Source organism: Bombus fervidus, chromosome 11 (assembly GCF_041682495.2).
Source record: "Bombus fervidus isolate BK054 chromosome 11, iyBomFerv1, whole genome shotgun sequence".
Classification (NCBI taxonomy): Eukaryota; Metazoa; Arthropoda; class Insecta; order Hymenoptera; family Apidae; genus Bombus; species Bombus fervidus.
In genome coordinates, this window is record NC_091527.1 from 5304002 (window position 1) to 5329390 (window position 25389).

A 25389-nucleotide genomic window follows, 5' to 3' on the forward strand; every position below is an offset into this window, starting at 1 on the left:
ACGTATCACAGAGACACGTTGCAGAAGGGGGAATAGCCAAGAACTAATTTATGTAATTAAACTCGCGGTATTCCTGACCTTGTATGGCTGAATGTGAGCTGGTCGAGGCTGGCTCGAACCATGTAGTATAAGTGCCACTTGGCGTGGGTACGTCTCGCGCCTCAACATGGCGGTCTGATGTTGCATAACATATCGCACTATAAGATGGCTGCCACTTAATAAGGGTTTGATTCTAAATAGATTGGCCCAATGACATATAATTCGCTTTCATCTAGTCGTCCGTACCGCGAAGTTGCGCAACACGTGCACATGTATACGGAGACAAAAATCGATATTTAACGAACGACAAGTGTCGCCATCGTGATGAAAATTTCCTTCGCAGTCGGTAATTTAGGCTCTTAGACAACCAAGAATTTCAGACAATTTGAATTTAATAAAAAATTTTGTAGAATATTAATTTTTACTTTAGTCATTTTATTTCGTAAAATTATATAAATTAAGATAATTGATGTTTATTTACAATTCTATGTCATTTCTATTACAATAATGAACGTTTCACACTGAATAATATTAAATAACATAATATCTTATGTTTTTATAATTAATTAGAACATGAATTTGTACTTTTTGTTAGACAGTATTAAGTTTTGTGGTGATAATTACCCTCAAACATTGATCAAACGCAGTGCAAACAGCCAAACCCTGTTTGTCTGGACTCCAGTCTAGGGAACTAACAGGTTGTGATGAAACAATAGTGTTTTGTAAAAGAGTTAGATCACCGACGACTCCGCGGTCAATGCCATCTGCGTCTACTATTTTTCGTTTCTCTGGATAATTACTAAAAATAATTCAACAGTAAATAAAACTATAAAAAGCTAAAAGTAAAAATAGATATAAAATGTATAATTACTATTTCCATAAACAAAGGCTTCCTCCTCCACCACAAGTAACGAATATTTCACGATTTTGGGGCAAGTGTCTAACTAACCATACTGTTGCATTATGTGCCTAAAACATTATAAATCAAATTAAATGAAGATGTGATTTTCACATTTTCAGTTAATCTTACCTTTTCAGTTATATAAGCAAATCCTTTTTTAGGATGCTGAGTTTTTAAATCAAATAAATAAAACTTTGACTCCAAAGTGGTAGCTACTAATTTATTCATTGGAATATCCTTTCTATCAAATTCAATGCTACAAACTCCATTTTTAAGATTACTTTCCCACAAAACAGCCATTGCTTTCAAATCAAATATTTTTACATCTCCATTGTCATAACCAGCAGCTACAACTCTTTCCTCACAATTGTACGAATTTCCAAATGTAACTGTCCAGCAATCTCTACGATCTTCACCCTCTTTAGGTTCCATTACAGCAACTGGCCGACCTTTCAACCTAGGATCCCAGACTTTGACACTTCCATCCCTAGAGCCAGTTACTAATTCCGGTGCGCCGCATCCAATGTTCTGTCCAGCTACACCATCGATACTGTTTATAATCTCATCATGAGCAACAGTAGTATAAATTGGTATCGAAGGGTCTTCCAGGTTGTAGATGTTTAATTTTCCCTAATAAAGGTGACTTTAAATTTTCTCTATGTAGGAATAACAAATTGTTAAAATTTAAATCTTATGTATAATATCATTCATTCAAATGAAAATATATCTTAAAAATTTTTTTGTATTTTTTGTTAATACCTGAAAATCACCAGTTGCTAAATATCTGTCTCTTAAGCTAGACGCTTTAAAGGTTCCGCATTTTATCGGTTGAGATCGTTCGATATCTTTAACAAGATTTAATTCGCCGCTGGAAACTTCATAGATTTGTATAATACCACTACCACGAGGTCGTGAGCCCATAACCACAAATTTTGCGCTGCACGGAATCCATTTTGCGTCAAATAAGGAATAATTTACCGATTTCTCGATATGACAAATTATCTGCGGTTTCTCAAATTTATCCATGCTTTCGAAGTTGACTATACAACAAGATTATTTGGTTCTTAGCTAAAATTTGTGAGACTGTGACAGCAATTACTTTGACGTATCTGAAGTATTTGAAGTATCCATAAACATAGATCAATAGGAAGCAGGAAATAGGAAGTAGGGAGTACGGAATAAAGAGATAGCTGATGCGATGTCAAAAATGTTTACTACAAGATGCACTAGAAATGGGGACCTCTAGTGGCCAATGACCGAACTATAAACACGTATGTTCTCTGGTTCTCATAGTATGAGAAATAGACATATACACAGTGAGAAGGAAAGTATTTCAGTTATTAATGAATAAGATTTTGCTAAAAAGATTTTTAATTATCATATTCCTTTAAATTTTTAACTTCATTAATATCAGTAACATTCTTTTTGAAAGAATATAAAAATTGCCTGAAATTTTAATTAAATATCAAAAATAAATTGCTTCTTCTGTATTGTTTATAGAAATACAAAAAAATGAGATTATTTACTGTAAAAATAATTAAACAAAATGTATTTAGAAAAACTTTCAATAAACCAGAATAGTTTAACAGCATTTAACACTTTTGTAATATATTCCATTCACTACCCAATCTCACAAAAATTCAGACAAGAAATTAAAAGATGAAATCAGAAAATGTTAAACGCGAAATTTACAGAAAAAAGGTATATAAAAAAAGATAGCGAAATAGTTTTAAAAAAATCCAAGAAATGATATCACTTTCAAGAATCGGTGAATTTGTGCCATATTCTATGCTGTCATGTTCTCCTGACACAAAATCACAAAATCGGTCTAAAGTTTTGATCAAAATCTTGAAAATTTTAGCTACACCCCGTACTGCCTAGTACAGACACATAATTATTTATTTATTTACATAAATGGGTTTGCTTTCTTTTTCCTTTGTACAAACGTGTGGCGACGCCAGGTACATATGAGTATACACAAATTTTCGTATATAAGTATATGTGATATATGTATATATCAAACATATATAAACATAAATACATAAAATATAAGTGTAAAATATAAAAAGTATAAAACTATAAGTAAACATAAGTAAGCTATAATAATTTAGATATCTAACACGCCTTGAGAAGTCTTAGATAAGTTTGAAAATTGATATGGATCAAGCAAGATGAGATAATCTGTAGATTAAATCATTATGTTTGAATCGACATGTATATGGCAAAAGTGTGAATTTACAAGGGTGCCTGGTTCTTCTCTCAGGAGCATAGATATTAATGCTCTCAAGAATTTTAAGAAAGTAAATCTGTTCATTGAAAATTGTGATTGTAAACTAGATCTGACTTCTGACACTGACTTCCCGTTGTGCATACGCATGTCTCGTACCAGGAGCATCGGATGAAGAAATGTGCGTATGATTGGGCCATTTGAACGCTAGAGGCGGTATTTTGTGGGGAGTACTTTTGGCTGAAATACAATTCATTCAGGTCTGTCCCAGCTGTAAGGTCATCAGGTCAATAGTTATTTGTTTTTTCAACTATGAATTCTACTATTCTTCAGATACAAACAACTGGAAGTATTGCAGAAATCCCCAAGATCTTATATTTGTTTGAATACCCGATTGCTGTTTTGTAAAATCATGAATTATTGGCCTAAATTTTTTCGAAGTCCATGTAATATCTGACTGATTAGTACTTCGTACGTTAACATTATCAGTTTCTTCAGATTCTGATGTACTCAGTACATTTAAAAGCAGTTTTCTTCGATTTACTGTATTTATATATGATTCATTTTCATCACAACTTTCCGAAGCAGTGTCGTTCTCCAGTTGCCGTTTTTTTAGATTTTTATACTTCATTTTAAAGAGTACTAAAACCTACATCATTTATTAATATTTGAAACGGATAGGTGGAATTAAAAATCCTCTGGACGCAACAACTTAATAACCTGGTTCAGTTATTTTTCTGTGTGTAATGTTATTAATTACCTTTTAACTATGATACTCTACAAAAAGATAAAAAACAAATAAACTTTACTCGTTGTAGGAACTTCTTCTTATACACTAGTTTAATGCAATTAAAATGTCAATTCGCGTATCCTTAATATCACTAGCCAATACGACGCGCTTAGTGAATGCGAGTTATATCCGGCGTAAGTCGGAAGTATTTTGTGAATGCTGGATATAACTGGCGCTAAGTTAAAAATGAAGAATTTTAAAATGTTACGTGGAATTCAGAGATTTTTATTATTTCGTGAACATCCTATAAAACATTGCATATATAAACATATGCTCAGGAAATATATAAAATTTAATTCAATATTATATAAAATATAATATTTTCATATTTAGTTCAATTACGTTCCTATTAAGAACAATTACTCATTCATCAGCTTCAGTGTCTTCATCTTCTGCTACATCGATAACATTAGGAGCATTTAACTTTTTCGTAAAAAGCTCGACGTATCTTACTAACCGTTTATCAGAAACTACCTGTAAAAAATATAAATGTTTATATATATATAATTTTTATTATTTTATATATATATATAATTAACAATTGTTTGTATGTAAGATATTTACCATTTCCATCACTTTATCGATAGCTTCCTGTAAGTTTTTTTTAGACGTGTTATCGTCCAATTCCAAATGCAAATCTTTCAACGATTTAATAAGAGTTTCTTTGTCAATGTTGCTTTCTGTATTTAATACTTCTGCCAAAATAGAAAAAACGAGGCTATTATGCGCACAGAAATTCTCCCCTCCAGGTTTACGAGTTTCAAGTCTAGTCAAGTTTAATATAAACCTGGATACTTCATAAGGATCAATTTCTTGTAAGGGACTGATGTCTGGTGCATTACATAAAATTTGTAAGGTCGGCAAGTATGCTTCTTCTAATAACATGTGTGCATCAGGTACGAATGTGACAAAATTATCGAAGAAACCAGTTAGACATTGTCGAAGATAGAAGTCGCTATCGTTTACAGGATTGTAACATAAAATTATTAATCTTGACAATAAACTCGAACTAGTAATTCGTCGATGAAGTAACAATTTGCAAAGACCTTCCGCAGCAACTGTTCTTAGTCCTTGATTCTATGTTTTTAACAGAAAGATTTTCATATTATATATTTAAAATAAAAGAATATTAGACTAGAATATATACTCACTGCATTATCTAATAATCCAGCTATAATTTTGATAAAATTACAATTGCCTCGTTCTGCTTCTGACCTACGTAGAGATGCTACAGAAACTTCCGTGTCAGTATCCGTAAATAATTTAGTGCGAGATTTTTCTGATTTAGTATCAGTATTATCGGGTACATCTTCTAATATATCAAAATGCTCCAGACCGTATAACAATAAAAGGTCAAAGATTCCTTTCAAAGCAACAATCCAAATATCTGGATTTTCTTGTTCCAAAGAAAATTGTAAGAATAACATCATAATATGTTGTTTAGCTAATTCCCTGTCCAATATACAACAAACACTAACTGCTTTTAATGCTAATATATGTACTTTATCATCCGGATGCTAAAAACAATAATTACGTTATACATAATAATTTAAGATTAAATAAATTTATACTTCAATCACATACATCTAAACTATCAAGTGCTATTTGCATAAGGCTTTGAAGTGTTGGCGTTAACGAAGTTACAGACTGCATCATTGTACATATTATAGTTAGACATTTTATCATTGTTGCAGAATCACTCTTTTCTTTGATCTCTTCATTAGCTATAGTTTGTGTTCCTTGAGGTTTTTCTGATAATTTTACTATTTCCTCGTTCAATTCGTTTATTTGATTTTTTAAACCATCTGCCTTTAAATACTGTTTGTCTTGTATAGCCTGATATTCTTCTTCTTTTAATTCTAATAATTTTACCTTAAGTTTTGCTCTCTAAAAAGTACTTTTCATTAAGATAAATGGTACAATTTTTACCAAATTTGAATTTTTTTAATGTTATATTTAATATTATATTGAGGATACCAACTTACTTTTAAGTTAATCTCGTGTTGTTGCTCCTCCGTGATTTGTGTTTGTGTTACAGTTTCTTTCAAAGGCAATCTAATTTCACTAATTATGTTAGCTAATGTATTTAGTCTGCTATTTACATCGGGTATAACGTTTTTTAGGTGTGTTACTACACATTCAACAAGTTTTTCAGTCCAGTAATTACCCATCAAAATATTACGTATTAATTCGTTCAACTTTTTTCTTCCCGCTTCATCAGATAAATCATAAGTTGTTACTATTTCAAATAACTGTAATAGGACAAATTTCTGCATATGATTCACCCATGTTTCGGTTTGTTGTGCGGATATTCCTGTAAGGAAATCGGAAATATAATTGCAGAACATTGATAATTCTGGCAAAATTGTTTCCAATTCTTCTGTACAAGATTCACGTTGAACATAGTTTACTAAACATCTCCAATACAGCGCAGTTTCACTGCCCAATTTATTCATTGGTATTAATTTAGTCTTTTTATCTATCGGTAATTGTTCTATTAATGTATTTAATGTAGCGTTCCTAATCAAATAAAGATTAACCATTTAGTATTTCCAACAAATGTTCAATTGCACATATATATAATAAATTAAATACTTACTTAAATAAAGATTCTAGAGCTAAAACAGATACATCTGTACCAATTTCAGCATCAAGAGCTGTTATTAAACTGATAAATTTACCATTAAAATGTCTTAACCATGATGGTAATAGAACATTTTGAACAGTTTTTTTAATTATATCAGATCTATCTTTTAAACCATCATTTAGCAGCTGATCTCTTTGTGTAATAGTTAAAGATCTTACTGTTACTTTACTAATGAATTCATATGCCATTTTACGAACTGCTTCATCCACATCTCTGGTTCTTCTCAATGCAACTTGTAAAGTACTTTGATTCTTTCCCATGCTCATCAATGCTGCTTTACGAACCATAGCATTTGGATCTTTGCTGGCATGAAATATATACATTTTTATAACAGGGCATTGCTCATCTGTAGGATCTTGAAGTCTATGTAAAGCAAAAATTGCCTGAGCTCTAACTTTTGGTGATCTATCTAACAACCGATCCATCATAGAAGCAGTAATTTTATCACAGACAGCATCATCAATAAAAGCCTGATCACCCATAGAATTTAATAACATATTTAAAAAATGACAAATACGAAATCTTACTCCTATGTCTTTTGCACTATGATTTGTTAGGAGAAATTCAAACAGGTTGGAAAGAAATAGACACATCGGTTCTTCAGATTCATTATCATTTATGGCTGAATATAAACTAGCGGCAAATTTAGCAACAAATTCCAGAGTATTCTCAACTCGTGGATGTCGCTGTGCAAAAGTAAGTGGAACTTTAAAACAGGATATAAAGTAGTTCCAAAAATCTGATTCATTAGTCTAAAATCGAAAAAGAAAATGTTAGTAATTTTGTATGCTGTATGTAAAGCATTTATATTAAAACTTTTTAAAATAAAAATAAATTAATTATAATGAATTCGTCTGTATTACAACCTATTCTTACCTGTTCGTAGCATTTCTTCAATTTTTTTAAATTACTCTGATGACAAGTTTTATTAAATTGAACATTATGAAATATTTCTTTTATATAATTATTTGTATTTCGTTTCATACTTATAAAATAATACGATTATGACCTGAAATATAAAAATAGCGTGTGAGAAAACTATAATACAACATAAGAAACAAAAACGTTACAAATTCAAATATATTTTCTTTATTGGTTGAAATGTTCACATCCATCTTACATCTACGAATCAGAGATCGCATGACAAGGATAATGAAATGATTGCATTGAAACTGAGTAAGATAGAACGATAACAATACTCGACTTTAGAAGCATTGGCGTAACCATGGATTTAGATATTAACCTAAACATATGATCTTAACCTACATATGTAGGGAAATAATGTTTAATATGCATAGCTTGGCAAGATTGTCTGATGAAAATGAACCAAAATATAATCTCATATTGAATGTTTTTGTACAAAGTTTTAGTTAAAAAGATTTCATGTTCATGATAAATCTTGGAATACATACATATCGTATGTATGTATTACTAAGTATTACCAGATATTACCAGGTATTTCTCAAGGATGAAAATTCTATGGAAATTCTGTCGATATCCTACGACTATGTTTGACCTTTTGTTAAGAAGGTGAGAGTTAGATAGAGTGAGCGGAGGATGTTTATAAACATAACCTCAAATTATTTATATCATCTTTTTGGTAGAAAAATAAATTATAATTTTATAATTCATAAAAATATTAAAATCCCGTATTGATCTAATAATATATATTATATTATAGTTTTAATTATTTCATATTTAAAATCAAAAGAACATATATTACATAAATAATACTGTTTTTTATATCACATCTTTATTATTAAAAATTGGTATTTACTAGCTTTTATCTTTTAGATCATATATGTGTATTATTATATGATATATTATACGGGTATGTTGGTCAAATTTTGCTTTTAGTAGTGTTTCCTCCAATGAAGTGAAAAAACTAATGAAATAGTGCATTCTGTTGATATTGGATAGATATAAAAGTAAAAAAAGATGGATATAAAAGCTAATAATCAACAGGTAATTGTTTTCTAAAGTTAATTTGTTTTAATAAATTCTTTAAAAAATTTATAAATTATTTAAATATTTTTTTACTTTACAGTTACAATTTGACTTGCCACCCATTTGGCTTGATATTAAAACTGAATTAAGGGAGCATATAGAATGTTTAGATAATCTTCCAATATACCGTCTAAACAATACACAATGTTACTGGCCAAGGAAACCTGATATTTTATCTCTTTTGGATTGTGACTTAGCACCACTTGGTACCACATTAAAATTTGATCGTGATCCTGTTACTGGGAAACTTGGGGAAATGCATGAAGTACCTTCAAAATCAGTAGGCGAAACTGCACGAAATTCTATGTCTATGACTCGTGCACCAGGTCCAGCTAGTGATAATATCAGAGGTATTTGGTAGAAAAGATTCTATAATAAAATATAGCAATTTTATAAAACATTATGTAAATTAAGAACATGTACAAATTTAGGAAATACTAGTAATATTCCATTTTGGCCTGGTGGTTTTGATGAACCTGAGATAATAATGAATCTGTCACTGGAGGAAATAGACTTTGAAAACAATTTAAGAACCTTGGCAAAAGGATTTAGTGCAGGTATAGAATTTAAAAGTGACAATTGTACTCCAAAAGAAAAGACGACAACTGCCACAGAGCAGAAACCATCAGAATTAGAGAAAAAAAATGAAATTGAAAGAATAGCAGATAAGATCAATTTAATGGCCATTATAAAGGAAGAACAAGATGAATTTGACTTTTGGAAGTCAGAAACAAAAGAAACAAAAGAAACAAAAGAAGAAACTAAAATAAAAACTTCAGATATAGAACAAGCAGCATTTGATGAAATTGCTTCGTTCTTAGAGGAAGCAGATATTCCTATTTTAAATATTTCGAAAAAACCTGTAGAAACTGCAAAGTCAAAATGGGCAGAGCAAATAGATGTGTCTGTTCCAATAACTGATTTCGAAAAACGTATTCCTGAACTAGCGATGAGTTTTCCATATGAGTTAGATACTTTCCAGAAACAAGCTATTCTTAAGTTAGAAGAAGGCTGTAATGTATTTGTGGCTGCACACACATCGGCTGGGAAAACAACAGTAGCAGAATATGCTATTGCATTAAGTCAGAAACATATGACAAAGTAAAATTGCAAATTATATTTTGAATTATATTCTGGTTAATTAGCAATACTAATTTTGTTTCTTTTTAGAGTTATTTATACATCTCCCATAAAAGCGCTTTCAAACCAAAAATATCGCGATCTTAAACGTAAGTTTGGCAGTGTGGGATTGTTAACAGGAGATTTACAAATTAATCCCAATGCTTCGTGTCTTATTATAACCACGGAAATTTTACAATCTATGTTATACTGTGCATCAGAAGTTTTAAGGGATTTAGAATTTGTTATATTTGACGAAGTGCACTACATCAATAACGACGAAGTAAATAAAAATTCCAAATGTTACAGTTTTATATTATATTTATATTATATGTTATTATATATTATTTTATATTATGTTTATATTATTATATATAAATATAACGATTTACATTTTATATTTATAATCATGATATATTTTATTATCTTATGTTATGTTAGCGTGGTCATGTTTGGGAAGAAAGTGTGATTCTCTTGCCACAAACAGTTACTCTAGTAATGTTGTCTGCAACTGTGCCCAATCCTTTAATATTTGCTGATTGGGTTGGCCGTACAAAAAAGAAAAAGACATATGTAATAAGTACATTAAAACGACCTGTACCACTCCAACATTATTTATACACTGGTACTGATGGTAAAACTAAAAACAACAAATTTTTAGTGTTGGATGAAAGTGGTCATTTTCTATTAGATGGGTAATCAATAATAATTTCTATCTTTAATGTGGTGTATAAATTTTTAATGAATAATCTTAGATTGAATATAAATATTATTCTAGGTGGTACAAAGCAACAAGTACGCAAAATCCAAAAAATCAAAGTAATAAAAATATTAAAGATCTTAAAAGAATACCAATGCAACGACAGATGACTCCAAAACAGGAACAAGTATTGTGGAATGCTTTTATAAGTCATTTAAGAACTCAGGTAGGATCAATACATATATTGATCAAATTTTACTTATTCATCTAAACATATATAAACAATTACTTTTGTTATGCCAGAACATGTTGCCTGTTGTTGTCTTTATGTTATCACGAAAGAGATGCGATATGAGCGCTGTATTATTAAGAAACGTAGACCTTACAACCGAGACTGAAAAGCACACTATTCGAACTTTCTTTCAAAATAACATTCGGCATTTAAAAGGCACCGATAGACAATTGCCACAAGTGCTTATGATGCAAGAATTATTAGAAAGTGGAATTGGTATCCATCACAGTGGTATATTACCTATTTTGAAAGAAATAGTGGAAATGTTATTTCAAACTGGAGTTGTAAAAGTCAGTTTTCCAATATACTTTATTTTCTTCCTTAATTTCATAATGTATTTACTATTTTTAAATTTTAAAAGTCGCCACCTTTATGGTCTTGCAGTTACTATTTGCAACAGAAACATTTGCAATGGGTGTAAATATGCCAGCACGTACTGTGGTTTTCGATTCTATAAAAAAATATGACGGTACTAATTTTCGAATACTTTATCCTTCTGAATATGTACAAATGGCTGGTCGAGCTGGTCGCAGAGGTCATGATACAGCTGGAATGGTTATAGTCATGTGTCGAACATTGATGCCACATTTTAACGAGTTAAAAAATATGATGTGTGGTCAAGCTCAGAACTTAGAATCTAAATTTAAAGTAACATATTCCATGGTTCTAAATCTGAGAAGGCTAAATGAGTCAGTAACAGTTGAAGCAATGATGCGAAGATCTTTTAAAGAATCACCAGTAGTTAGAAACCAAAATAATTACAAGATACAATTGCAGAAATTGGAAAATGAACTAGCAAAATTGCCACCATTAACGGATCTACAGAAAAACCTATCTGACTTTTATCGACTAGCTGTTGAGTATCTAGAATATCTTAAGTATTTGAAATCCTATTTTTATGAGACTCAGAAAAAAGCAATAAGATATTTATCAAATGGTAGAGTATTGTTGATATCATATGAAAGCCATTATAATAAATTAGCTATATTACTGAGCACTGTTCAAAATAAAGGTAGTAGGCAATACAGGGTATTAGTCCTTAAAAATTCTGATGCAACAAATTCTGTCAAGGAAACATTAAAAGAAAAAAGCGAGAAAGCTAAGAAATCCGATAAATGGTACGATATTGTTGCTTTAACGAAAAAAAAAATATTTGTACCAGTTGGAATTCCACTAGATGAAGTGCTAACTATAGCTGCATGGAATATATTGGAAATAACAAGTTGTGAAATTATAATAGATTACAACTTGGTTTTGGAAAATTGGGAAAAAAGACAAGTACCAAGATTTAGGTAAGTAGCGTGAAGTTAAAATTAAGCGAAATTAGATTGCGTTTAATTTATAATTTATAAGACATCTAAACTTCTGAATTATTTTTAGAAATGAGCCTCCCAGTCAGACTATGCAAATAGCTATAGAAGAATTAATGATATTATCTCTTAAAGCTTATCACGATATTACTGTTCTACAACCATATCTGCAAATGAGAATGAACTATGATATCGATATGAAATTAAATCATTTATGCGAATTAGAGAAAGCTATGTATGATATTAATTGTACAGAGATAGTAAATTTCGAAGAGCACTTTGAAGTTGTATACGAACGAAGTGAATTAGAGAGCGAAAGGAATAAACTACAATTGAAACTTAGCGATGAAGGATTAAGCTTGTATCCGGAATATACAAATGCTGTTGCACTTCTTAAGGATTTGGGATATATAGATAATGACGAAAGAGGTTTGTCTTCTTTCAGATTATCAACACAAATTAGTTATGTATAATAATTTTATCTTGTTTTTTATAGTTGCATTAAAAGGTCGTGTTGCTTTACAAATGGGAAATAACGAATTACTAATCACCGAACTCATTCTCAGAAATGTGTTAACTGTACGTCAACCAGCTGAAATAGCAGCATTGTTGTCTGCTTTAATATTCCAACAACGAACTGATATTGAACCAAATTTAACGCCAGAATTAAAGAAGGTATATATATTTTCTTAATACGAATTAACTGTTTACTGTGACATTTAAAGATTTTTTGGTTACAGAATTGCCATATAATAAAGCAAATACATGCCGAATTAGAAGCTTTAGAACAACATTATCAGTTAGTAACGTTGCAACCACTAAACTTTGGTTTAGTAGAGGTAGTTTATGACTGGGCACAAGCAAAGTCATTCGCCGAGATTATGGAGAAAACGGATGTACAAGAAGGGATCATAGTACGATGTATACAGCAACTAAGTGAAACACTACGAGATGTAAAAAATGCAGCCATTACTATAGGTGATCCCGTTTTAAAGGAAAAAATGGAAGAAGCCTCTACTGTCATTAAAAGGGATATTGTTTTTACTGCATCCTTGTATACTCAAAATTAATCGTTTAACAAACCTATGTATAATAATTTATTTAAATGTGTAAATGTGCAGAATATTTTCTACTTTGATCAATGAGATACATGTATATTTTTATAATTTATACGCCGTTTATGAATCATATGCTGTTCAAAAAATGTACAGTACAATATTTCTTTACCATAGATGTGAAGTACTGAAATTCAGTTTGGTCTGAAAATTATATTTCTTCATGTATAGATATATGATAAGAGTACAAAGTAAATGAATAAAATTGTTATTAATATTGAATAATTCTTTTAATTTACAATGCTTATTAGTAAAAAATATTATCCTATATTTTATTTTCAGATATTATAGTGCACGTTGTTCCGTGTTATTAAGATTTCCTTGACCTTTATTTGTCTCAGAAATACAGGTCCATTGACCTTCTGTATTTTCACGCCAAAGAGATACTTTATTATCTCCACCACTAACAGCTAATATACCTCCAGTTAACGACCAACTAACATTCCAAATGACATCGTCAAAAACATTAAGAATGGTTGGTGTCCAACTAGTATAATCATTGGAGGTCCATACAATTACACGACGATCTTGTGAACAGGAAGCCAAAGCTGCTTTGGATGGTCCAACTGCTGGTGCCCACGCAACATCCCTTATCTGTAAGAAATAAAATATTAAATTACTGTCCTTTTGATTTATATTTTTAAACTTGAAAAGTGGCAAATGCATTACCCAATCACTATGTGCTTCAAGTTTGTCTTCTTCGATCCACCTATCACCTTCTTCTTTCCAAATTTTAACTAAATTGTCACAACCTCCTGTGGCTAATCTCTTTATTGGTCCATTTTTTTGTGTTCCACTAGCATCAAAGCTTGGTTCAATAGCAGGACACCAACTCACCGCGTTGCATCCAATGGTATGGGCATTTGTAATTTTTTGTGTATCCCATGTATCTCCATTATTAATAAGTATGGACACTGAACCATCAGAGCTGCCACAGGCTAAGATTAAGCCAAATTCATGTGGTGCCCAAGCCACTGAGTTAACAGAGGAATCATGACCATTGTGTTCATAAATCTTGGTCCATTCTCCTAATTCTTTCCAAATGATTACTTTTCTATTGCAAGAAACAACATAAATAATTTCAGATCAGAATAATTAGTTTTAATATATTACAATTTCTATGAAAAGGAATATATTTTATATGTATCAAAAAATGGTAACAAATTGAAACATACCGATCGTAACTACAAGATGCTAAAAGATTTCCAAATTTAGGATGTGCCCAAGTAACTTGCCATACAGGTCCAACATGACCCTTAAGATCGGCTACTAAACTTTGTGAACCATTTTTTAAATCAAAGATTTTAACCGAGTTGTCACTGGAACAAGTTGCTAACCTCAAACCATAATAATCCATTTCTGCATCGTGAATCATATCTTCATGACCGGTATCAACCGTATTCAAAACTGATACCATTTTTCTGACACTTTTTGTTCAAATTTTGTTAACTATATTTTGAAAATTATTAAGTGATATACAATTGTAGGAGTGACAAAGAGGTTATGTTGTCCTGATGTGCTTGTCTCTTACGTGGAAGCATGTGCGCACTGGCTGTTAACGCATGATTACTTTGCGCAACTCGTGTGTAAATATTAGTGCCGTTATATCTAAAAACTGAATATAAATTCTTTTTTGTGATTTTGTCAAAATTATGAGCAATATAAATATTTATTGTACCTTTATCATAAACTAAGCACTATGACTTTATACATAAGGACTAATAACCTTTTTTACGTGGTATGTAGTAAAGTTTTTTTATTTATTTAATTTCTTATATCAAATTGGAATTAAATTTTATTCTTATTGATTTACTATAATAACATATAATAACTGATACATTTTCACAATATCATACTACACATCTTAAGTTTATGCTTAAATATTAACATTCGTAAATCATATTCTATATTTCCAAAAACCAGAGCAAAATCATATTTAGAATAAAATGATCTAAACTTAAAATGGTGCATGAAAATGATAAAACTCGTAATTGAGTTTTTGATCGATTTCAAAATGATCATGTACAAATATTTAACCTGTCACTAAAGAAAACAAAGTATAAATTCATGATTCGTAAAATACGCAGCTGGATAATGGAATCGCTTTATGTTCATTCTTTCATTCGCCCTTCAATTGGTAAATGTTTTTTCATTCGTTGGTTTTTGTTCTGTTAATTATATGTTATATTATATTACATATACTTTTGAAAAGCTTTATAATTAGAAAAATTTAAATAAAAAAAAATGAAAAAGGATTTTAATTACATATAATATTTAATCATAATATTCAGAACTTTTTTACAGATAAATTAACAAGTTAATTTGTTATAACGATGTTCCATTTTTATTAATAATTAATATAGAAATCCCATTTAATTTTATTAAAATTTATCCGAAATTATACCTACAGTAAAATATTTATAATATAGTTACATTAATAGAATATAAATGAGATAGACGACAGGAATTGATAGGTAACATAATAATCTGGTCATTATCCGATTGATTTAATCTAAATCCATTACGGTTTAATTGACGAATATTTTCACTCTAATTGCTATCTCATCTTAATATAAATTATAACGATTTGATGTTCAATTTCACGGATATTTGAGCGACATCAATCATTAATTTATCCCAACTTTAACCGTCATAGCGTTACCGGAAACACACAACTCAGAACATATGCTTACTGTGTGTAACGTCCTTACGTATAGAAATGTCATTAGTTCATCATAATTCACGAAACTGCGATGCAACATAACATCGTATACGTTCGTGCAAGCTTGTCCCTTCCGGCATGCCGATAATGACAAGGCTCCTGGCGTTGCGTTGATAAGATGGATAATTGATATATGTTTCCCGAGAACACACGTACATATGTACATATACATGTGCACTTTCTTGATCCTATATACGTACATGTAAGTGCAGATATATACACGTACGTAACGTTGCAGGGTACTATAAAATTTTCAATATACTGCACGGTCGAGTAACAATTACTGTTACCGCTAATTACATTTACTCGTATAGGAGGTAATGAAATCACGGCTGGAATTGTTTATTGATCGGGTAGTAGGCATCGCGTGGATCCGCTGTTGAATTTATGTAGAATAACCAATGGAAGCAGAATGATCAATGGAACGAATTCGATAGTTCCATTTTCTTATGTTGATCTTTCGCGCTCCAGTAACTTCCAATCGTACATATAGTAGCTCAGGAAAGCATTTGAACACTTAACATAGCAAACTTTTATGTATATATTGTATACGTTATATGTATAAAACATTTTGAAATTCTATTAGTACTGTAATGAGATACGATTATCATGATTATATTGGTCTTTGAAACCAATCTAAAATGTATGTAGTAATTAGAGGATATTTACTCTAAATGGAAATATTTCTATGATTTCTGCAAAATATGAGTTATAGCTTGTAGCGCAGGCTTAGAGATAGCTCAGATGCAGAGATCGTCTTTAGTTGTAGTCTGTTAAATATCTTGTAGCTTCCATGTACGTTTTTAGACTTGTTTCAAACTTTAGCATTATAATCATGATAGTAAGGTCTTATTATGGTACTAATGAAATTTCAAAATTTTTTGTGTAACACATAATATATGTTCGAATATTTTCATAAACGTTTGTATGTATATATGACGAAGAGAATATATGGCCATAGACGAAGTGTACAATAGATCTGTCACACACAATATGTCTTTCTGTCCCACATGACTATGGACCCCACTTATTATTTTGGTGTGATTTGTAATGTAATCATGCAGCAAAGAAGTTACAATTAAAATTGAATATTATGAAATTACAAGTAAATTCTCAAATTCAAATTGAAATTGAAATTTGAAGTCAAATATTCAGACTCAAATTCTTTCCAAATCAAATTTGTAATATGCTTCATGTGCATTAAAAAATGGGACAGAGACAAAAGTTATAGCACTTGATGTTTGCTAAGAAAACTTTCGAAATAGTTTAACAAATCTAATGATATTAATTTCCAAGTTATTTCCCAAGTTATGTATTTTCAAAATTATCTTTCATAACTAAGATAATGGCGTTGATATTGAAAGCTATGGAGAAGGTATTGTATCGGGGTCCTAAAAGTTTGTTACTCGTACCTGGCGCAGGTGTAGCATATACGTATATAAAGCATTCATGAACTTTGCTTGATTCAACTGAAATTGCACTTATCACTAACATATGTGCATTACGCAGCGTTACTGTGTAACGTGACTTTGTCGCGTTGCTCTTTTCCAACGGTAACGAAACGAATCGACGTTAAAAATAGCGATTATTTATTAAAATTGCATTATTTAAATTTCGCAGGATGCTGGTGAAAATGTAGGTCTCCGCTCTCCGGATTTTTATGGATGGATCGTAAAAGATACATAACGTTGTAACTGTATATAGGCCTTTTAAGAAATAACGCTCGCGACTCGAGCGAAATACTTATGATATATGTAGGTATATGCATCAATTTATTTCATTAAAATAATACAACATTTTTTTCTATTCCAGTCGCATAAAATGATTAATATTTATTTCTTAAAGAAGTAAGTGAATTATTGAAAAATGTAAATAAATAACTTACATATTGTTTTATCGAGACACGAAAAATATATTAGGATAATAAGTACTTTGCAGGAGTTTAAGAAATAAAATTATAGAGTCCAAGAGAAGAAAGAAGTGACGACAATATTAATCAAATTTTGTCATAATTAATATATTAAAAAACAGAATCTAATAATGTAAATTGACAAGAAAAAAAATGAATGAATTGACAAGAAACGTGAGTCTTTAATGAATTAATCTATAACTTTACATAATTCTTAATATTAGAAATCTACGTAAATTAAAAGTTTCTTTAAAATATCGTATGCTGTTTTGTAATAATTTTCAGAAAGAAACTAGAAGGGAAATCAACGTATTTAGTAGCCAAAAAAAGATTCGAGTGGTTTCGATATATCAATAGCGGTAGACGTAGTTTTCCCAAGGTTCGTTAGCCCAACAACCGAAAAATTTGACCTCGTACTCGAGAGAGTGGCTGGTTCGTACGGAAATTCAGGGCGAAGGTTCCAGAGGTTCCGGTTACGATACCCGCTACAGGTCGTCGCCGTGTATACGTTAGTATCGCGGCAAGATCCGGGCAAAGGAGTATCAGGAAGAATGGAAAGGGGAATGTCGGTCACTGGGCCTTTCCTTGCGATGACGGTACTCCGTTTAGCGCCTCGGGGCCACCTAGGAATGTTGGAATGGCACACAACTTGAAAAGTCTCTCGTCTTTTCTCTCCCTGCTTTCCTTTCTCTCTCTCTCTCTCTCTTCGTACACTCCTACTTCTCTAAGTTGGTAACATTCGCGTCTGCGTCTGATGCGACGTACATCTGCTTTTGAATACGCCATGAAATAAATTTGATGCACGAAATACAACGTAGATCCGCAGCTGATTGAACATACAGATTATGAATACGTTCTACGTATACTTTATATTTGGTTCATGATTTATGTATAGGGTCGAAAGTTCTCGTTCGAGGTAGAATTTTATAATTAATATTTTGTACTGTTTAGAAATATTTTCATTCAATCAATATTTCACTATGAGGGTAAATAATATTAATTAAACATTAAATATCCATTTAAATAAGGTTTGATCAAATACCAATCTCTTCTGCCTTTTTATCTTTTTTCCTAAATGTATATCAAAGTAGATACGTTTACTTCTGCATTTCAATATTATCATGCTTTGACATGCCAAAAAGGGCTAAACACAGAGAAGCTTTTAAATTCCAGCTAGCTTCAAAGCACTCCCGTTGTAGCTTATTTACCGCTCTCTCCGCAGGTGTTACACTTTTTCGGTAGATTACATAAAAAACGAGAGAGTTCAAGCTCGTATTTAAGTAGCTAGTGCCGCTAAATCTTCAATAGTTTCCCTTCGAATTTCTGTTTTTTGAAGAAACTTCCCGTAGAAAATTCTAAAATGTGTTCCAATCTTTCCAGCGCAACCGGTAACGCGCAGAGGAAGAGAAGAAGTGATCCGCTAGAGGAAGAGAAGAAGTGGTCCGTCAGAGGAAGAGGAGATTCATGGAACGTTTACGCTTGCCAAACAGCGCTGTTTCGTTTGCACGTTTGCAACGATGGGAGCCGGTGAACGAGAGCAATGGACGGTCGTGCGAAACGGCAAAGCTAAACGGCAATGCGAAACGGGCGCGGTTCACTGCATATTTCCATGGCGGTTATAGCCCAGGATATCGCGCGAGTACCGTAAAGGTGAAGAAGCGGGTCGTTGCCGGATCGAATTCCGCGCGTACCAGCTCGAACCACATTAATTTTCAGCGTGCGCGCTAGAATTACACCGGATCCTTTCGGTGAGAAAAATGGAAGGTAAGAAAGATGGGTGGTGCTCAGTTTTACCAGTGCCTATCTCCTCCCTCTCCCGGCTTCTTACCGTGTTGGTTCGCCTCCCTACGGATGCGGCCGCTGCAACCGCACTTTTTCGTGTCTACAATCCATAGGCAATACTACGTGGAGTACCGTAAAGTTGGAAGGAGCAATACGTTCCAGAATCGAATTCCGGACGTGTCTGTGCGAGCCACATGAATTTTTCCCAAGGTTCCTCCCGCTGAGTATCACACCGACTATTCTTGAAGGAGAAAAAGAACGAAAGAGAAGGAGTCGAGAAGGAAAGGAGAGAAGAAGAAGAAATAGGAAGTATCGAAGTAGGAGAGACTAAGAGGGACATGGATCCATCGTGATACACGAAGAGATCGAGTCTTTTCTAGGCAAAGGCCGTTGACTGTGACGCAGTGTAATTCCGGATGGTTTTGGGTCATCTGGCCGATCGATGGCCCGTTTCATCTATTATTGAAATGTAAGCATCGAACGTATCATCATCAAGTTTTACCTTTCCGGTTGATAGAAACAGAACCAAAACGTATGGAACGTTTCATGGGAAGTTGGTTGATCTACAGATATTTGCAGCTTGTCTCTACGTGATAGAGAAACGGTTGGCGTGATCGATATTTTAGACAGGCTGGTATGTTACAGAGTGACAAATCGTTCCAGGAACGTTGTCAGTTGACAGACCATTGTGTCGTGAATAAAGTATTATTTTAAACTTTATTTGTAATAAATGAAGTACGAGGATTATTTAAACAGGAGGCGAGTATTTCGTGCGAAATGCTGCATTAGGGTATAAGCAAAGTTTAAATTTGCCTAAAAGTTTCATTTGGCTATAGTTAAAAATACTAAGTACTTTAGTTTTAGTAGTTTTAATGGAGTAGAATATTTTTAAAAACCACCGTGAATCGATATAAGCTACAGGGATTACCGACCACCTTATTTCTTTCTCGATACTCCTTGGTGAAAACCGTAAAACACCGATTCCGTTCATAAAGTCGAGAAAAAGTTAACGTTTAGTTAGCTAACTAAATATAGAAAAGTAATTTATAGAAAAGTAACCCAATTAAAAAAGTAATTTCACCCACTATTATAAAACAAATTAACTTTAACTAAAAAAATCCTTTTACGCTATAATTTTTGTTTTTTAAAGATGTTAAATTTCTATTTAAAAAAGTCGCTTAAAAAATCTCTATTTATCTATTGTATTTATTGTTTAATCTATTGTATCTATGATTTAACCAGATGTTTAATTCAATAAAATTTTTCAGAAATTCACCAGTACTGCATCGGACATTGATGGCAATCTAACGATTTTGTCGGAATTTTTCGACGAAATTTTCGATGTAAAACGATCGAAGCCAGTAGGATTGGCGTTGCACGTTTCCTGGTGTTACGCCGGTGTCCAGAGACTGGCGTACGTCGACAGGGCCGTAGAATTCTAGAAGGGGGTCATCATACGAGGCCGGCTCCGCCGAACGCACCGAGCCAGGACAGTATACGAACGTCATTCGGCGCGGACTGAACGGCGAAAGGCGCGTTACCTGCGAGCGGTACCGCAATTTCGAATCGAAGTTTGCTCTTTCGTGTCTGCTTTTCTCTTTACGAACGGGAACGGCTTGCGATTCAGTGCAACGATCATCGTATAAATCTACGCGATATTTGCGATTTCTACGTTGAGCTAGTGCGAGGAAGAAAGAAAAAAGATCACGAGGGAGATCTACGGATTGTTTCACGGAGAACGGAGGATTAATTGGCTGCACGTTTCCACGCGTGTGAATTATAGAAATCGAGGTACGTCTACACGAATTGATTTTTTCACTTCGTTTTTTTTTTTCATCCGATTCATTCGATTTTCCGTTGCGTTCGCTATGAAATGTCGCGTTCCGTGGGATCGACATCCAGTTGATTGAAACTGTCCTTTCTTTACATTTTTTAAATTGGGAAAGCTTGTTGGATATATATCTGTTATTGAATTAGAAAATTTTTAACGCAAATTGTTTTGTTTCTTTTACTTTATCTTTTCTTGTCTAATTGAATTGGAAGCTATATTTTTCCTTTTCTTTTCTTTTCAAAGTGAATTTAAGTGGATTACGACGTCGTTTAGATTTTGAAGATGATGGTACGTGATTTTGCACGGTGGATCTTATTTCGGTTTTAATAGACAGAGCTTCTCTGGCCGCGGTTATTCGCTGTTTTATTTACGGAAGGGGATACTCCTTCTGAGTTGAGAGCACGAGCACTTTGCGAGCCCGTGAATTGCAGTGACTCGCTTGTGTATGTATATACATATGGAAATGTGTGTGTGTACCTATCTTCTTATTCTGGTTGATTAAAAATGCTCCTGTAAAGCTTGATGAATTTCCATCGCGCGCGAAAGCTGCCTCGTCTCGCGTTCTGAAAACGCCGACTTCATCCGTGGGATGTTCATTAAATTTGCATTATCCTCCTAGAACAATTTCTTTTCAAGTTGCAGCTCTGCTGTTTCTTAACCATATATCAATTATACATGTACCTATTCCCCGAACAATTTCCTTTTATTCTACGTTAAAATTGTACTTTTCTTACAACTTACAAGCAACATAGAAATATTTAAAAAAGTCAAATGCCACAATAAATTAAAAGAGGAAAATTCTTCGTATGTACATTGTACTTTATAAAATATTCATCTTTTGAGAGGATATTGGTACACATGTAGATATACAGAGTTTCTCTTTCAAAAGATACAAAGGGAGTTTACGTTATTGTTAAATATTTTCTAATATTATCTCGTTTAATATTTTTAAGTATAATTGAAGAAATTAAAAATAATTATCTTCTTCCGGTATTAAGCAATAAATTTATTAAAAAGTTAATTACTTCCCTATCTTGAGATGCACTAATATAGTGAATATTCTTCCACGGACCGTACATATTAGGGGCGTTCAAGCCGAAAATTAAACTTGGACTATTTTCATTTGTAATTCTGTAACGTTGCAATTACACCGTTTCTTGCTTTGTGACCGCTCCGAAAAAACCTTCGACCAACCGGCGGATCACGTGCACGCGATTTTCTTTATTTACTTATTATAGTTCCCGTTTTATTCTTATCTTTCTATTCCATTTTTCTTCTCTCTTTTTTTCCTGTTAGAAATTACAATACCGAAATTACACGTATTTTCTTATGGAAGCTGCACACATGAAATTCATAGGAATCGCGCTGCGTAAATCACAACGATAAGTCTGGCCAAATCACCGAGTCAATTAATTCCTGTGAAATCCACCGAGCTACGAGTTGGCATGTCCACTTGTGCGTGCACTTTCTAAAGCGGCAAGAATGCAATTTCTACATGTCTACACATATGTACTGTATGTACACTATTGCTCATAAGCATCCGGACGCATCGATCGATTTGTAATAACAGTATGTAAATTTTATCGAAGCGTACGAGTAATAATTCCATAATGATGAATTAGGTATTTGAGGCAACGCTTGCTATTTTCTTATGGAATCACCGGGTTATAAATATAGATTAGTTATTAAAAAACATAGCAATAATATATTTCAGCATTTATTATATATATGTATCAATATAATACATACATTTGTTAAAAATGTTTCTAGTTGTATTAACATGGGAAGTGTTTCTATTAGTTTAGAAGACCCTCTTTAATCCATTTTATAATTCAGAAGTCAAAGAACGTGGAGATAAAGAATCTGTCAAGTAACAAACAGTTTCTATAAGTCATGACAATTACAAACGTCAGTTTTATTGTCATGTGACCTTCAAAAATAAATTTAATCAATATTATACGTAGCTATAGCAATTACAGAGAATAAAATCATTGCAGTTTGAATCGGCCGTAATTTTCTAATTAAAATACACCTTGTCAAGAATAAACAAGTGTTCGAATACCTTTAAGCTCTAGCGTATGTACAGTGTTTTCCTCAAATCCGCCACGGCGTTTCGAGTGAGAGAATATTCTTTAACACGATGTTTCACGTACTTACGTCTCCCTGCGAAAAGATGTGCTCCGGGTATTAATTATTCTCGCTTTCTTTGCATTCCTCCCTCGCCGTGGCTTACGTGCGTCTTTTGTTAAGGCTGTACTTGCTCGCTGGAATCGATGCTGTTCAATAGCGAATGTAATCTTCCACCGAGGCTGTTCGAAATTGCGACTGATTCTACGTGTTAGGAATCGAGAGAACCGTGTTCGTGGCGCGATGTTATTAGGGCTTGTTAACGGTCTTTTAAGTTCGCATGTGTTCCATCTTCTGGACAGGGACTTCGTAAGGTTGCCCTGAGAATATCAATATACAAGGTGTATCATAACATATGGGAGTCACGTTACGAATGAACAAAAGGCACGAAAACAATAAAAATGAACATGTGTCTTATCTGATGTTGTTTCAAAATTATAACCATTTTTGTGTTTCAATAATCTGCAGCTGCTTACCTTTATAGAAAATGCTTAAAATGGTTACCCTCGATCTGTATACAAACTCACAGTGGTCGTTTCAAGGAATTTCGCAATTTTTTAAAAATTCCAGGTGTATATCGAATAATACAGATCGAGGATAATTATTTGGGGCGTTTTTTATGAAAGTACGCTGTTCCGGGTTATTGAAACATAGAAATAGCTGTAAATTTGAAACAAGGATAGGTAGAACACCTGTTTGTTTGAATTTTTATCATTGTCTTTTCGTTTCCTGTCCACTTCTAAAATAAGCCCTATATGTTACGATACAACCTGTATATTGTCAATATTTCAATGTTCTCAACTAAAAGGATCAATTTGTACTGGTAATACAATATTATCAATATCTATTGATAAACAGCATTTTCGTTGAGAATCTTGAAATATTGACAATATTACCTAACATTTTGAGCAAGTTGAATTTTCTCCCTTTTAATCTTAAATCTTCTTCGATTTAATTAATACTTTTGTGATTTATGATTTATATATAGCTAGTAATCCTGATTATTCATTTGATTTTAGTTAAATTAATATATATTTGGAATGAGTTAAATTATAATTAGACAAACGTAAATAATCAAGAATGTACGAGGTTTCGCATATATCAAAGATCAAAACGAAACGATTTTATTAGATATTTTAGTCGCGCCGCGCGACGTAAAGTTTGGAAATGGAGGTACCACAGAAACGTGTGCAGCAATGATTGTTTAAATGGGAAACAATTACTACTCTCATTGGGGAGGGATTTCGATCCAGTAGGAATTCAGCTTTGGTATTTATGATACTCACATCTAGAATTACAATGTGTGCTTTTAGAGGCGCAGAAACGCGCTTTGGAGCAATGAAACCGACTATGGCTGCAATTTTCAAGTAATTACTCGAACGAGTAATGAGAATCGATACTTCGAACCTGTTATAAAGTTTCGCGCCAGTCTTCCATCATTTTGTATTTTATTACGTGAGAATATTATAGATTTAATCAATATTGACACGTAAAACAAGATCGAAGTTCGTTACTATTGTCATAATAAACCATACTGTTCTCATTTTGGACATTTCATTCTTATTGTTCTTAATATTTGTTTAATTTCATTATTTGTTCATTAGGTAACGTTTCATAAACAACATTTCACTGGTCGTGATGAACTATTCAATGAATGCATACTTGCCTGATTATATTCAGCAGCCAGTTTCGTGCAGTTTGAGCTTCACAAATAATCGTAATCGGTATTTGTCACTGGGCAGAGACATTAGTGATCGTTTTACTATCGAATCAATATCTCGTTTACGTTAATTTTTGCTAACCCATAACGACTCTGCGTTTGTTTTCATCGTTTTGCATTTCTCTATTCCAACTCTGTCACAAACGGGTGA

General features: G+C 32.5%; 5 protein-coding genes across 7 annotated transcripts in view; 2 read left to right on the forward strand and 3 right to left on the reverse strand.

The window, feature by feature from the left end:
* Nucleotides 1-453: 453 nt before the first annotated feature.
* Wdr92 (dynein axonemal assembly factor 10) lies at nt 454-2229 on the reverse strand. Its single transcript, XM_072012737.1, has 4 exons — nt 1700-2229; nt 1070-1570; nt 911-1008; nt 454-838 (listed from the first exon to the last, which is right to left on the reverse strand). The coding sequence occupies exons 1-4, from the start codon at nt 1964-1966 to the stop codon at nt 631-633; spliced, it is 1074 nt and encodes a 357-aa protein (XP_071868838.1). The 5' UTR covers nt 1967-2229; the 3' UTR covers nt 454-630.
* A 1932-nt stretch (nt 2230-4161) lies between these two features.
* On the reverse strand, nt 4162-7679 carry Cap-g (Chromosome associated protein G). The gene is made up of 7 exons (XM_072012883.1): nt 7481-7679; nt 6557-7356; nt 5943-6477; nt 5542-5844; nt 5109-5474; nt 4522-5034; nt 4162-4431 (listed from the first exon to the last, which is right to left on the reverse strand). Exons 1-7 carry the CDS (start codon nt 7586-7588, stop codon nt 4321-4323), a joined length of 2736 nt encoding a protein of 911 aa, XP_071868984.1. The 5' UTR covers nt 7589-7679; the 3' UTR covers nt 4162-4320.
* Nucleotides 7680-8096: 417 nt separating this feature from the next.
* On the forward strand, nt 8097-13372 carry Tst (superkiller complex helicase subunit twister). 3 transcript variants are annotated; one of them, XM_072012881.1, is made up of 12 exons: nt 8097-8204; nt 8462-8569; nt 8652-8961; nt 9043-9712; nt 9782-10013; nt 10172-10425; nt 10509-10656; nt 10734-11012; nt 11107-12014; nt 12103-12461; nt 12529-12707; nt 12773-13372. In XM_072012881.1, the coding sequence occupies exons 2-12, from the start codon at nt 8543-8545 to the stop codon at nt 13100-13102; spliced, it is 3696 nt and encodes a 1231-aa protein (XP_071868982.1). In that variant the 5' UTR covers nt 8097-8204; nt 8462-8542; the 3' UTR covers nt 13103-13372. The 3 variants fall into 3 exon arrangements, with proteins under 3 accessions (XP_071868982.1, XP_071868983.1, XP_071868981.1); XM_072012882.1 differs by having other exon boundaries at nt 8104-8204; nt 8465-8569; XM_072012880.1 differs by having other exon boundaries at nt 8126-8569.
* Sec13 (nuclear pore and COPII coat complex component secretory 13) lies at nt 13286-14699 on the reverse strand. The gene is made up of 3 exons (XM_072012888.1): nt 14323-14699; nt 13817-14201; nt 13286-13741 (listed from the first exon to the last, which is right to left on the reverse strand). The coding sequence occupies exons 1-3, from the start codon at nt 14562-14564 to the stop codon at nt 13433-13435; spliced, it is 936 nt and encodes a 311-aa protein (XP_071868989.1). The 5' UTR covers nt 14565-14699; the 3' UTR covers nt 13286-13432.
* Nucleotides 14700-19211: 4512 nt separating this feature from the next.
* LOC139992228 (thyroglobulin) overlaps nt 19212-25389 on the forward strand; it is a 33703-nt gene continuing 27525 nt past the window's right edge. Inside the window, exons 1-2 of the mRNA XM_072012878.1 lie at nt 19212-20029; nt 20829-21351. The gene's annotated coding sequence lies outside the window, so the exon portion shown is untranslated. The remainder of the gene's footprint in view (nt 20030-20828; nt 21352-25389) is intronic.